This window comes from Canis lupus, chromosome 21 (assembly GCF_011100685.1).
Source record: "Canis lupus familiaris isolate Mischka breed German Shepherd chromosome 21, alternate assembly UU_Cfam_GSD_1.0, whole genome shotgun sequence".
NCBI lineage: Eukaryota > Metazoa > Chordata > Mammalia > Carnivora > Canidae > Canis > Canis lupus.
Genome location: NC_049242.1, coordinates 41872014 through 41887426, shown reverse-complemented (window position 1 = coordinate 41887426; position 15413 = coordinate 41872014). Strand labels below are relative to the sequence as shown.

The 15413-nt window shown below is 47.4% G+C and overlaps 1 protein-coding gene across 1 annotated transcript in view; it reads left to right on the top strand.

The window, feature by feature from the left end:
* MRGPRX2 (MAS related GPR family member X2) overlaps positions 1-10937 on the top strand; it is a 40521-nt gene extending 29584 nt beyond the window's left edge. Inside the window, 2 exon segments of the mRNA XM_038568191.1 lie at positions 5086-5176; positions 9811-10937. Of these exon segments, the coding sequence (XP_038424119.1) occupies positions 5086-5176; positions 9811-10858 (1139 nt within the window). The 3' untranslated portion in view covers positions 10859-10937.
* Positions 10938-15413: the final 4476 nt, after the last annotated feature.

Sequence of the window (15413 nt, the reverse complement as noted above, 5' to 3'; positions counted from 1 at the left end):
AGGGGTGGGGGGAATCACGGTGTAAAAAATGAACAGGTAGTTTTGAAAAAAATGATCAAAATGCCTACTAATGATAAATCAGTATCCCTATCTGCCTATATTACAGCCAGAACACCTTCTACTAGAAAAACGTTGGGAACTTTGTCCGCCCCATCCCTGGCCACTAAGCAAGCTGCCCATGTCTGCCCTGTGTCGCAGCGGGGAATGCTATCAAAAATATTTTTCATCATCTTGTGCTACTTCTCCTCTCTGGGGTGCCCTGGCTCTCTCCTCCAGGTCCCAGCTTCTGGCCCTCCTCCTTGTTGAAGTGACGTGTCCAGACACTCCCCCTCCCAAATGCACACGAGTCCCTGTCTCAGGACGGCACCCGCAGTCTGAGTGGCAGGGGTCTCTAGCAGCGGCCCTAATCCCCCCCCATTCTGCCTTCACAACCCGCATACCCATTTACAGAGCGCCTTTCCTGTCCCCAAGAGCACTGTCGTCCTCACAGACGGAGGAGACGGGCTCAGGGTTACTGTCATTTGGCTAGAAATCTACAGAACCAGAATTCAAAACAGGCCTCGCCCCCATGCCTGTACTGTGGCCCGGGGCTGGTTCTTGTCCACAGCTCATCCACTCAGCAGTGATCGGTGACCAACCAGTACCCGTCTGTTCCTTCATTATGGTGAACCCTTGCCAGCCTTCCTCAAACTGAATTGACATCTTACTCTTACCCAGTTGATTGGGGAATCTCTGGGTCATTGTCAAAGGTGGACTTATGCTCAAGGATGTTAATTTACGTTCCATATTTCTGAAGATAAGCCATCTCTGGTTGTAGTCCATAGAGACATAAGTACAGGTTCTCTCCAACAAAGGCCTAAACCCAGGGAAGGAAGACAGGGTCCCCATGCGTCTCCCCTCCTCCCGTCCCCAGGTAATATCTTGAAGTCCCACAGATAAACATTTTTTAACTCTCAAAAATATAAAAAAAAAAAAAAAAAACACAAAACATGAGCACCTGGGTGGTTCAGTCAATCAGTTAAGCGTCGGGCTCTTGACTTCCACCTAGGCTGTGATCTCAGGGTCCTGGGATCAAGCCCTGTGTTGGGCTCTGTGCTGCACGTGGAGCCTGCTTGAGAGTCTCTCTGCCCCTGCCCCCACCATCTCCCTCTCTCTCTCTAAATAAATAAGTAAAAAAATCTTTAAAAAAAATTTTTTCTCTTTCTACCTCTCCTTCTGCCCCTCCCTGCCTGGCACATGCTCTCTCTCTCTCTCTCAAACAAAACAAAACAAAACCACACCTCACAAAACATGACTGTATGTGGTGGGCCCAGTAGGAGGATGAGCCAGCAGAGGCCTGGTTCGCAGGGCATCTGGGCATCCTTGGAAAGGTTCCTAGGTGTGTTGGAAATCTTGTATGCCCCACTTCACATATCCTAGGCTCACCTTTTAAATTTAGCCAATACTGTGGTAACCCAGCTGTACAACAGGTGCACAGAATAGAATACCTCTTGCTTTCTGACAGCTACTACTGTGCGATCCTGGGCAATTCCTCAACCTCTTTGTGTCCCAGTTTCATTATCTGGAAAAAAGGGTGGTAATGGCACTCACTTCATATGGTGGTAGTGAGGATTATATGAGTTAATAAATGTAGGGTATGTATAACAGGACCTGGCACAGCGTAGGAATCATAAAAAAGATAGACATTGCTATTATTATAATTGTCATTATTATTTCATTTTTCTTCTTATGCTATCTGGGGCTGCTTGCTAGAAGAGGAAGACTGGGCTTCCTAGCTCTGAGTCTGCTAAATTGGAGGCTAACTCGCCATGATTGGGAGTTGACTTCAGCCCTCAGGCCTCAGGAGTAGGAGGAGTGGGGTAGGAAGGACAAGAATCCCATTTACTGAAGGTGCAGGAGCTCAGGGAATTCTCACAACACCTCAGGGAGAAGGTGTTCTTACTACCTCCTTTTTAGATGTGAGGAAATCAAGGTTGAGAGAGGTTGGAAGACTTGCCTGAGGTCACGTGGCCAGGAGTGGCGACCAGATGTGACCCACGGAGCCTGGGCCTGCTACCTGGGGCTACCATGTGAGGCTGCAGAGGCGGTGAAGGGAAGGGCATGTTTCTATTGTTACCTGATTGATACTCTTTGGGAAGAAGAGGGAAGTCACAGGGAGGTGCCTCCCAGTCACCCGTACCTGCCCACAAATGCCACAGGGGATCACCTGTCAGGGCTCTAAGAGGAAGAGGGGCCCTGAGTACTCCTTCCTAAAGTACAACCTGGGCTTCAGGTGAGGTGGGCGGGAAGCAGAGGGTCTGTTGGAAAGGGCACTGGGCCAGGAATCAGGACCTGGATTTCAGGGCAGGCTCCCTGGGCAAATTCTGACACCCAAAACAGGGCCTGCCATGCAATGGGTGCTCCATGGTTATGATCAAATGAATGAATGAACCAATGAATGACTAACAGGGTCCCTGCTCTCAGAGGGTTTCCAACCTGGAGAACATGCTCATAAGTGTCCCTATAGAGCAGCCTGTGCTGTGTCAAACCTATAAGGCAGACCACAGGGGTTGTGGGTTCAGCCCCGGGAAATTGCCCCTGTGAACTGGGATCTATTCCAACAGGGGAACCTGACTGGGCCAAAAGGCTAAGGAGACTTCCGGGAGGCAGAGGAGGGGAAGAGCACAGACCATGCAGCCTGTACGCAGAGACACAGAGGCTGGGGCAGTTTAGTATTTGAAAGGCATGTGAGACGGTGCGATCCTTCTATCCTGCAGCATAGTCCGCTCTCGCCCCTTCCTTCCGTTCTCCTAAAGAGTAGCTCCCAACTGTGCAGCTATCTGGAAATCGGGCATGTGCCCAGCTCCCCAGCGCTGGTTTTCTGAAGTTTGGCCTCATACAAGGAGCTGGTTTAAAAAGAGATCTGGGGATGCCTGGGTGGCTCAGTGGTTGAGCGTCTGCCTTCAACTTAGGTCGTGATCCCGGAGTCCTGGGATCGAGTCCCGCATTAGTCTCCCTACAGGGAACCTGCTTCTCCCTCTGCCTGCGTCTCTGCCTCTCTCTGTGTCTCCCGTGAATGAATAAATAAAATCTTTTAAAAAATAAAATAAAACAGAGATCCGTCAACTCCCAGGCCCCAAGGTTCTTCTCCATCCAGCAACTGTAACAAGGCCTGGGACCAACCCAGCCCTCAGGGAGCTGCAGGTTTAAACCAAAGCCAGGTCTGGGCCTGGACCTCTGTCCTCCTTGGCTGCCCAACCCAACCCAACCCGGGTGTTTACACATACCCTCCCCACTCCCTGGCAGCAAGGCCCACTGCCTCTCCCTGTTCCCCCCTGGCAAAATGCCACTACCTCTCCCCACCCCGCCCTGGCCAAACACCAGCAGCCGAAGCTGGAGAAAACTAGACCAGCAGGCCCCACCAGGTGACAGCCAGGAAGAAGAGGGTGACATGGAGGTCACTGGGGTTCCCTGAAGCCAGAAAGACACAGAGAGGAGCTGGCGTCTGCTGCAAGCTAAAGAGCAGCGAGTCTTGCCCTGTTTTGCTCCCCAACAAACGTTCCTGTGAGAGTTAAGAGAGTTATTGTAGCCATAATGATCCTTTACATTTTTATAGGGCTTTATTAGTTCACAGCCCCTGCTTACATGAGGTATCTACTCTCATAGAGATGCCAGCGACAGGAGTGGAAATGGGGTTCACCCTCAGTCACACAAAGGCAGGTGGAAGGGCCTGGGCCAGTCCCCCAGAGCTCGCCTTGGCTGATGTGTGCTGAGTAGCTTCAGACCCTGAGGGTCTGGGGAACTGGGAGGTCAAGACCAAGCTTCAGAGGCCTTGTGGGATTCCGGGGAAGGAGCGTGAGGATCCTGATGACCACGATGAGCATTTCTTGACAGTCTCAGAGCTCCTCCCACATGCCAAGCCCTCACTCGTGTCTTTGAGTAAGCACCTCACAACAGCTCTGTGGGCAGACATCAATCACCATTTCACTGAGGTAACTGAGGGTTAGTGAGATGAAGCAATTTAACCGTTAGTAAGGTTCAGGTCGTTAGTAATCCTGTTGGAACTGGGATTTAAGACCAGGAATGACCATTCCAGAGCTTGGTCTCATAGACCCTCACTGCCCCCCTCCCCGTGAATAACCATCCAGAAATAACATGGCTCCCCTTCTCTCTTCCAATTTTAGGTTGGACCTCTTCCCCAGCTTCAGGGCCCGGGCCTCCTGCTGGCCAGCCAAGGGTTACAGGATCCCCACAGTAATCACTGACTACCACCTAGTGGCACCACGTGGAATGTCGCACTCCTATCCCTCCATCTGAGTTTCCTGACGTTCCAGGCCTTCTTACTCCCAGGGCCTACAACCGTGCTGGGCACAAAGTAGACACGCAATAGACTCTTGGTGAGTGCACGTAGCCATCCTTAGAGGAAAAAGAAATATCAACTAGGAAAACGAGAGCATTGGCCGTCCCAACTTTTTTAGTTCTAGAAACTTCCCCAGGCCCATATTTCCTGTTTCCTGACAGCAGATCTGAAGGAACGAAGAACCAGACAGAGAAAGAGGTTTGGCTTTCCTCAGTCAGACGAAAATGGCTGCGGGCTTCCCTGACCACACAGCTGCTAGAAGCCCCGGGACTCCTATCTCCATGATCCTCTGACCTTCTGAAGAACTAGCCCTTGTCTGAGCAAGAGCAGTTTGACCTCATGAGGCGCAGGAATGGAAAGAAAAGAATTCAAGAGCTTTTGCTTTCCGTGTCTCCTCTGCTCCAGTAGAAAGTGAGCTCAGAGCTGCCCGCAGGCAGGAAGTCCTTCCTGGAGCTCCTGACTCTAAAATGAACTTCCGGTCCTCTCGCTAGAGAGCCCTGTGGAAGTTGCTGCCTTATTTGGTGTCATCAAGGGCCTAAGAAGCCGGGTGATTCCTTATGCAAGGACTGTGAACACCCAGACGTGGAGGAGAGAAGCACTGCGCCCTCACCCCCTCACCGGGGAGCCCCTCCTTCCTGGCTCCTCTGCTCTCCCCGGATGGCTTCTCTTCCCTCTCTGAAGTCTTGGGGCTGTTCTGTCCTCCATCCAGCCAGTTCAGGTTGACCTTGACCCATTTCCTCCAGCAGGCACCCCACCCCTGAGCCACCATAAGGCCGCCATCCTTCTGACGCTGCAGTCACAGTCCTCCAGCCCTGGTGGAGACGAGGCAAGAGATTGGTGAGGCCCACCCTCAGTGGGGGTTTTATAAAAAGGATCCTGTAACCGGGTGACTGTCCTGTCCCCACTCCCAACTCCAGCTTATTCTGCTCCCACGTTCCTGGACTCCCCTGTGATTCTCTGTGTCACAGTGGCCTGCTCCCCATTCCTTCAGAACGCCACTTCCCAAATGGGACCCTCACAGAGAAGTGAATCTAAGTCAACCACAGATGAGTTCTGTTTCCCACAGGAACTGGGCTTCTTAAATGTTGTGTACGCTTTAAAGCGGACTGTACCCTGTCAAATATTTTTTTTTTATCTGCGTCTTGTTTTGTTCTTCTATGGGCGAGTGTTTAAAGCCCCAAAGTTGGGCTTTAAAATTCTCCGCCTCGAGTGACTGCAATCCTCACTTCTCCGAGTCATTTGTTCAGTCTCGAATTCACTCATCCTTGCAGATCCAAATGCATACACTTAAATTTTTTTTTTTTGCTGAGTGTTGAGTCAGATACTGTCCCCGGCACTGCGACTCGAACACATGTTCATTATTCTCAAGGCACTCACAGTGCAATAGGAGAGAAATATGTCCTCAGATGCTGAAAGTACTATGTGATCAATGCTTTAATATGGGCATATTTGTGGCTGTGTGAGCAAAAAACAGGACCAAATTAAATTATTTTTAGCAAAAATAGACATTATTGGTTCCAACTACTGAGAGGTGGCAAGACAACCTGGCTCCAGGCATAGTGGGACTCAGAGTTCAGATGATACCATCAAGATGTGCCCCCGCCCCACCATCCCTCCCCACAACACCCCCCACCTTGGTTTCATTGCATGTGCTTGGCTTTCAGCTCTGGTGCTACCTGCGTGGGATGGAATGAGAAGAGGCTCTGATACAGGGATGAGCCACACCCTCCCAAAATATAACTGCAAGTTCACATAGTGAAATCAGCTACACATACGTACTCACACTCTTCCACACACACCACACACACAGACACAATAGACAACAAAACCGTTCTTTACAGGGACTTTCTAAATGACATTGCCCTGCATGCTCAACTCTACTGAAAAGAGTTCATAACACAAAATTTTGGGGTGTGGAGGATGCCTAGACTGATGAGTGTAACACTCAGAGATGAAGAGGGGAGCCTCTGGGAACCATTAAGGACCTAATAGATGAGAGTCACTTTGGGATCAGATTTGGCCTTGGGAGAGAGCCCTGTTTGAGGTCTCCATTCTCCTTGGCACAGAACAGATCCAAGGGGGGTGGAGGAGGGCACATGAGGAGAGAGGCCTCCACAGGCCCCAGGGATTTCTTAGCTGTAGATTCATCACAGCTGGAAGGCATCTCATTTTACAGATGAGGACCCGAGATCAAAGAGATTCCATAATTAATAATTATTAAATTGGAAATATACTACACATTACAAAGCAGAAACAGTTGTATATTTTGTGTGCATACACCGAAGTGTTTGTGCAGTTGTTTCTATTGTAGAAGTATGAGCGGAGATTTATATTTTCATTTATAGCCTATATATTCTCCTCTTGGCAGCCTGAGAGACTTTCCCGAAGCACAGAGCTGATAAAGTTACTTCCTTTAATGGAATGCCCTCTGCTCTCAGAAGGAGATTCATATTTCCTATTATGGCTTCTAGAAGATGGAGTTTTAAGACAAGGCAAAGGTCAGAAATCTAAGAGAAGTGCCCCCAAGAAAAGTTGGGACCTCCAAAGACTAAACCTTTAGTGTATTCCTCATTAGTGAGAAATAAACCACCAAGAAATTGCTTGATCAAGCTTGACTTTTATCTTTTGTGAGGGCACTCGATATTCCCTGCTGCTGTTATTGACAAGCCAAGAGCAGAGGTGTAGTTTTATTATACAAAGCTATGGTATTAGCGTGTACAAGAACTAAGAAGGGAAACTAGAAACACTGGTTGCTAATGGGGAATGAGATTGGGAAAGACTTCACATTTCACTTTCTACACCCCAGCGTCATTTGAAATAAAATGAATGTGCATACAGTGCTTCCGTGATTAAATTTAAAAAGATCAAGTGAGCCAGGCCATGCAGGGCCTTGAATGCCAAGCAAACAATTCTGAAGCTATGGGAGGAAGCTCATGCTGCTTGGTGGCTGGTTTACTGCCTAGACACAGAGGGCAGCAAAGGCTCCAGGACAGCCGTTCCTCACAAGGACAGGGGCCGGCTGGGGTAGACCGTAGGAGGCCGAGATAAGGGGCTGGAGTCACAGCAAATGAGAAACATCTCGTGAAGTTTCTTGTCTGTCACGTCTCCAGGATCTCATGTGCCAGTGCATTTTGGGGACAGGAAATCACAGGGGTTGGCCAGCATCTTGATAAGCCTCGGGCGGTCACCAGATTACACGCTTGCTGCTGCAGACCCCTTGCCTTCCAGAGGGTAGAGAAGCATCCTCTGCTGTTCCTCAGTTCTCAGGAAAGCTTTTCCTTCTCTATCCTCTACCTCCAGCAAGAAGAATGGTGCTCAGGTAAGAGTTTCTTTCAAAGGCAGTTTTGATTCCTTCCTCTTAGTCCACACACTTGTGAATTCATCTTAAGGTAGGGCATGCAAGGAAGCCAGGGCCACCCCACCGCAAATCAAGAGGCACGAAGCTCCCTCATGGGAGCCTTTGGGTGCTGGGAACTTAGGCTGTGGGAGAGCCAAACAGGGTCCACCAGGCTCTCTTGGCTTCTTTCCTGTCTCCATATACTCTCTCTTTCTCTCCAAACTTCAATCTGCAACTATGGAGAGATGTATGTTGCTAATTCTAATTTAGAGAGCAAGATGGCATCTTGACAAGATATTCCAAAGCTAAATTGTTTTAATAATATCAGGATCCACAAATTTGCTTGCTATCCAAAGGTGGTTTTTTTCCCCTTTGTATCCTTGTATGTAACATTGTCCAAGCAGAATCTATAGGGCACAGTCTAATGGGATAATTGAGGAGAGTAATGAAAGGACTGGTTACACAGGTATGGGCAGAGCTAAGGGGAATCTGTAGAGGGTACTGACTGAAGACCCCAGGGACACAGCCTGAAGGGTGAAGGGGAAGAAGTTACCAGAACTCGGGAGGGCTGTGGCTATAGGTGTAGTTGGAGCTGTGGCTGTAGGAAAGGCCATTAGACCGGGGTGAAGCCCTTAGGCAGAGTAACACCTCCACTGCTAACTCACAGCCTGGCAGAGAGAAAAAGCTAGAAAGCCACAAACCCCCAGCCGCCCTCCTCCTGCCCTCCAGCTCTGGTCTGTGTCTTCCTTTGGCTGAAAGCAACACTGAGCCAGAGGGAGAGGGAGCCCCTGGATGAGGACTGTGAGGATGCAGAGGAGGGTAAGAAGATGGAAATGAGATTTGATGGAGAAATGGACAAAATCCATTTCTCTCTTTTTAAGATTTTATTTATTTATTTGAGAGAGAGAGAAAGAGAGAGAGAGAGGAGTCGAGAGAAACAGACTCCCTGCTGAGCAGAGAGCCCTACTCGGGGTTCCAACCGAGAACCCTAAGATCACAGCCTGAGCCAAAGGCAGACACTTAATCGACTGAGCTACCTAGGTATCCCAAAATCTCTCTCTTCTTATGCCCTCCTCATAGTTGGGATTTTCTGGGATTTTCTCTGTGTATTTGGATCAATTTCTCATGGTACTCCTCAGGAAGTTCATTTGACCCTCTGCACGGATCTGGTGTCACTTCAGAATGATCTCTCATTATCATCATAAATGCCTTGAGAATGGGGGCGCCCGGGTGGCTCAGTTAGTAAGTGTCTGCCTCTGCTCAGGTCATGATCTCAGGGTCCTGGGATAGAGCCCTGCTTCAGGCTCCCTGCTTAGTAGGGAGTCTGCTTCTCCCTCTGCCTCTCCCCTCTGCTGGTGCTCGCTCTCTCTCTCTCTCTCTCTCTCTCATAAATAAATAAATAAATAAATAAATAAATAAATAAATAAATGCCTTGAGAATGGAACATAGTTTTGTGAAGGGTTTTTTGTTTGTTTTTTTAAAGGTCGGGTACACAAATATTTTATAAGTATTTTAAATTTATGATTTTTGACTGCTCTAGGAAGAAATCCATTGTAAGAGTGACTTAGAGTGTCTCCCCTGCAACAGAGCAGGGCACTGGGGACACACTAATGGACAGGAGGAAAGTATTTCCTGTCCTCATAAAGCTGACTTGCTGGGCCATTTCTGGCCAAGACGGTTAGCCATACTCATACCTGTCATTGCAAAAGGTCACATTCTCTTCATAACCCTAACTCATGATCGCTTTTCTAGTGGATGGACCACCTTCAGTCACTGAGATTGTCCATAGGTCTTGGCCTGGGTCTTCCAACTTCCTGGCCCCTAAAAGGAAAATCTCAGTCCCAGGCAGAAGGAATGCAGAGCTCAGAGTCCCGTCGTCACCACACATAACCTGTCCAGACTTTTCTCCTCCTGCCTCCTGCAGATCTGACATGGTCTGGGAGGTTAAGAAGTGTTTGAACCCTAGAATATCCCCATGTCAGTAGAAGGTCTGACTCCAGGTTCCAGAACTGCAAAGCAGTGTGGTGTTCGGCAAGTATCTTAGTCTCTGCAAGCCTCCTTTTCCCTCCTCTGTAACGTGGACACGGTAATCCCCCACGTAGCAGGGTGGCCCTGAGAATCAGTGAGCACACAGCCGGTGCTCAAGTCTCTTTTGTGTTCCCAGGAATACCAGTGGGGGGTTTCTGAGCATCGATCCCACGGGCCCAGCCTGGGAAAGCACCTTCACGCCAAAGAATGCAAGTGACCAGCCCTTTCTGCAAACCCCCAACGTGCAGACCGTGATCACGGCCTCGCTGAGCCTCACATTTGCCCTAGGTGGGCTGGCAGGAAACGTGATCGTGCTCTGGTTCCTGGGCTTCCGCATGCGGAGGAACGCCTTCTCCGTCTACATCCTCAACCTGGCAGGAGCCGACTTCCTCTACCTCTCCTTCCAGACCGTATATTCCCTGGAGCAACTCGTCAACTTCCACTCCACGCCCCTCGCGATCCCCAGCTTCTTCACCACCGTGTGGACCTTCGCCTACATCGCGAGCCTGAGCATTCTCAGTGCCATTAGCCTGGAGCGCTGCCTGTCGGCCCTGTGTCCCATCTGGTACCGCTGCCACCGCCCAAAACACACGTCAGCTGTGATGTGCGCCCTGCTCTGGGCCCTGTCTCTGCTGCTCAGCATCCTGGAGGGGCAGTACTGTGGCTTCCTGTTTCTGGATTTGGACTATGGTTGGTGTCGGGCATTTGACTTCATCACCGCCACCTGGCTCATCTTCTTATTTGTGCTTCTCTCTGGCTCCAGCCTGGCCCTGCTGACCAGACTGCTGTGCAGCTCCCAGCGGGTGCCGCTGACCAGGCTGTACGTGACCGTGGTCCTTACGGTACTGGCCTTCCTCCTCTGCGGCCTGCCCTTTGGCATTCACTGGTTCCTCTTATTTTGGATTCAGACGAGGTCTCATGTCATCCTCTGGCATCTTTATCTGGTTGCGCTTGTCCTGTCCTGTGTCAACAGCTGTGCCAACCCCGTCATTTACTTCTTCGTTGGCTCCTTTAGACAGCGGTGGCCACGGCGACAGAAGACCCTCAAGATGGTCCTCCAGCGGGCTCTGCAGGACGTAACCGGAGGGGATGACAGTGAAGTCAGCAGCCCTCAGGAACATCTGGAGATGTCGGGAAACAGTCTGGTATTCTGACTCAGAGCCTCCTCCGTCGGATAAATGGTGGCTTTGAGAGCCAACTTTCTCCCCATCAGTTTGGAGGGTTTTCTGGACTTCTCTCAGCCTCTGGGCACTCCGATCTTAAGACCTTAAGGTTTTCAGATATAGCTTAAGTTTGAGATAACGATCCTCCGCATGAGGACTGGGACAGCACCCGTCAAGCAGGCACTGAGTGCAGCGGCTCAAGGACCGCCTGGACCAGGGCCTTCACACCATCCCAAGCTTTGTCAACTCTGGGGTCCCCTTCTGAAGAATCCCACCTTCAGCGGAGGCTGAAAGCAGTGCAGGAAAGGTCTAGATTTATTTGGTCACTGCACTCAGGACGGACTAGGAGAACATTCCATCACAAGTGTCTGTGGTCACCCTCCTGTCATCTGTCTCCATAAAATTAAAAGAATTAAAGTGCAGTCTGGCCCCAAAGAGTAATCTTCTTTGATTTGGCAAGGCCCTAGAATATCTCCCTAGTTTAATGAATGCTTACTGAATAAATGACTTAATGCATGAATAAATGATGGATTTTTAAACCGAGCCTGTGCTAAACATCCATTTACCAGATGTGAGTCACCGTCTGTTTCTTCCTTGCACCATTTCCAGTTTGTGCAAGCACAAAGCCGGACAAATCGATGTCAAAGCGCACTTAAGGTTTGAAGTAGGTTGTCTTGCTGTGACTTCTTGTCCCACGCCCTCCAGGGGTACCCCATGTGCATGCTTTCTCATTCCTGCCCCCTGAGCCTTTGCCCCGGCTCTCCCTCTCTGGAGCTCTCTGACCCATCATGGCACATTTCCAATGGGCCTTCCTAGACTGTGTTCCCCGAGGACAGGATCTCCGTCAGATTTACCTCTTACTCCACAGAGCTTGCAATATTTATTTTGTGAATTTGATTATGGAAAAATCTTTCTAAAGTGACATGTTCTGTAAAAAGAATGTGTAAAGTTTAAGTGTTGCCTCGTCTAATAATTTTTTAGTCCTTTAACTGAGGGACAGTGAGGAGAGAGTGATGGCACAGATCGGAAGTGTACAGTGCAGCGAGTTCTGGCAATGAATTGAATTTGAATGAAATGAATTTGAGTCACCCATGTGACTCAAACCCCAAGCAAAACACAGCACAGTTTTTATCACCTCTGAAAGTTTTCTCATATCCCTCTCAGACATTCCTTCTGTCCGAGGGGCAATTAAAATTCCTACTTCTATCCCCAAAGATTAGTTTTTCCTGACCTTTGATTTCATATACTTAGGGTCGCTCAATGTACTCTTGTGTTCCTACCTTGTGTCACTCAGCATAATATTTTTAGGACTCACCCAGGCCACGGCATTGCATACTATCAGGAGTTTGTCCTTTTGATGAAGCTGAGTACTGTTTCCACTGTACGGGTGGACCACTCTTTACTTTCTTTTTTTTTTTTTTTTTTTTTTTTTCACTCTTTACTTTCATATTGACAGATGTCTGTGTAGTATTTCGTTACTGGTTATTTTGAATAAAGATACTGCGACCATTCTTATTCAAATCTTTTTCTGGATACATGTTTTTATTTCTCTCGGATAAATAACCTGAAGTGGTATTGCCGGGTCATAGAAAGATGTGTGCTTGACTCTGAGAAATTCTTAAGCTCTTTTCTAAAGTGACTGTGCTATTGCACATCCCCCCAGCCATGTCTGAAAGTACCAGTTGCTCCAAATCCTTCCTAACAAACATTGCCAGTCCTTTGAATTTTAGTCATTCTAATGAGTATAAAGTGGTAGCTCATTGTGTTTTAATTTGCATTTCCAAAGTGACTTATGAAATTGGCATCTTTCCATGTGCTTGTTGGCTACTTGTATTTTTTTTTGAAGTGTCTAAATTTTGCCCACTTTTATTAAGTGTTTCCTTTTTTTTTAAGTGTTTCCCTTTTTTGTTATTGATTTGTAGGAGTTTTTATTTGTGCCGAATGAGTCTTTCCTTAATTATGTGTGTTATAAATATTCACCCGGTTGGTGGCTTGCCTATTCATTTTTAATGAATCTTGTATTTTAGAGCACTTTCAGATTTATGGAAAAATTTCACAGAAAGTACAGGGGGTTCCCATATACTCCCTCTTCCCATACCCCCCCACCTACCCCCCCACACACAGTTTCTCCTATCACTAGAACCTTCCATTAATTTGGCACACTTATTAAAATTGACGCATCAATACAGATACATTATTATAAACTGAAGTCCATAGTTGACTTGAGATTTCTTGTATAGCTCAATAGATTTGACAAATGCACAATATATAATATCATATAGAGTAGTTTCTCTGCCCCAGAAATGAATTGAATAAGGTTTTTTTAAAATTTATTATTATTTATTCTGGTTCAGGTTCTCTGAGCTTCCCGAATCTGTGATTTGGTGCCTGCAAATAATTTAAAAAGCTCTTGGCCACTATTATTTCAAATACATCTTCCATTCCTTTCTTTCTCCTCTTTCTGAGATCCCTATGCTATATATCCTATACCTTTTGTCATCATCCCATAGCTCTCAAACACTCCTTTCCGTGTTTTGTCTTTCCTTCTCTTTGCTTTTCAGTTTGGGAAGTTTCTAGTAAGTTATCTTGAGGCTCACTGATTCTTTGAAAAACTGTAGCTAGTCTACTGATGAGACCATCAAGGGCATTCTTCACTTATGTTTTTCATTCTTCACAATGTTTTTATTTTTAACATTTCCTTTTTCTTAGACTCTCCATCTTTCTGCTTATAGTGTTCGTCTGCTCTTGCATATTGCCCACTTTTTCCATTAGATTCCTTAGCATATTAATCACAGTTATTTTAAATTCTCAATCTTATAATTCCAGATTCTTGGCCATGTCCTAAATTCTTTACATCTTATATGAGGAATAAGTTGATCCTGTTGTTAATACTGATAAGTTAAAACACAGAAATACTAGTTTACTAATCAAATCTATAATTAATAAAAGATGTGGAAGAAATGTAGAAGAAAAACCTAAATAAATCATTGCTTCTGGAGAATAGGATTCAGGAAGTCTTTTGTGGTTTATTTGGCACACTTTTATGTCAACTGGAAAGAAAATGTAAATCCACATGTGTCACTAACTATGACAATGAAAAAGTATGGAATGGGCCATGGAGGGCCTTGAATGACAAGTGAGGAGAGTGTGCTTTATTCTTAGTTGTGAAACCTCCTCACACAGGCTCATATTGCTTGCCATTGCTACCCAGGCACACAGTTGGCAGCAAATGCCACAAAACAACACTCCCTTGTAGGCATGGGCACCGGATGGGCTGGGATGGGCAGAAGTTGAGAGATAGGAGTAGAGTCAGATCAAATGTTGAGAAACATCTCATGAGCGATCATGACTCGGAGAACCCCACACTCTCACTTGCCAGCAGATCTCTGGACAGGAAATCACGAGGGCTGTTTAGCACCTCGATAAGCCTTACTACAGCTCCAGGCTTCACCCCTGCTCCTGTTGGCACCTCTCCACGGCAGAGAAGTGTCCCGTAGTGGCAGTCAGTCGCAGCACACTTTCTCTTCGGCACAGATCAGCTTGTCACCTCCTGCAAAAAGAATGGAGGAAAGGCACCTCGATCAAGTATTTATTTCCAAAACCACCGTTAGGCTTTTCCTCCTAGTTCACACCCATGTAACTTGATCTGGGATTGAAGTATTCAGAGGCTCCAACAGGAAAAGACCTTCTGCCACTTTGTGTCCGGGCAGCCTCAACTGTGGAAATCGGAATTAGTACATCTACCTTGTTTCCCCCCTTAGACCCTTGTTCCTTTTGCTCCTCCATCCCAACAATTCAAATTGTGCTGTCATGGTGAGAAATCTGTTGCTTTCCTTAATTTAGGGAGCAAGATTGGGAACACGCACGCATCCCAAAGCTAAAGTGCTGTGAATAACCTAGTCATCTGTTTTACTTGCTTTTTGAAATTTACGTTCCTTTCAGTATCTCTCAGGATGCCAGCAGAAAACAGATGGCTTAAAATGGGATAATTCAGAAGAGTTTAATTAAGGTACAATCTACCAATATGGACAGATTTAGAGAAGATTACATGAGATGGTGACCACCACCCCCTAAGGAAAGTAATAGGAGGAGCCTTAAAATCACTAGGCTTGAAAGACAAGGGGATCAGAACTCAGACAAGTTACCAGAACTCGGGAGGGCTGTGGCTGTAGGTGTAGTTGGAGCTGTGGCTGTAGGAAAGGCCATTAGACCAGGGTGAAGCCCTTAGGCAGGGTAACACCTCCACTGTTAACTCACAGCCTGGCAGAGAGAAAAAGCTAGAAAGCCACAAACCCCCAATCCGCCCTCCTCCTGCCCTCCAGCTCCAGTCTGTGTCTCCCTTTGGCTGAAAGCAACACAGAGAGAGAGGGAACCCATGGATGAGGACTCTGAGGACACAGAGGAGGGTAAGAAGATGGAAATGAGATTTGATGGCAAATGAAGAAAATCCATCTCTTCTAATAGCCTCCTCACAGTTGGCATTTCCTGGGACTTTCTCTCTGTGTGTGATTGGATCAATTCCTCATGGTACTCCTCAGAATTTGAT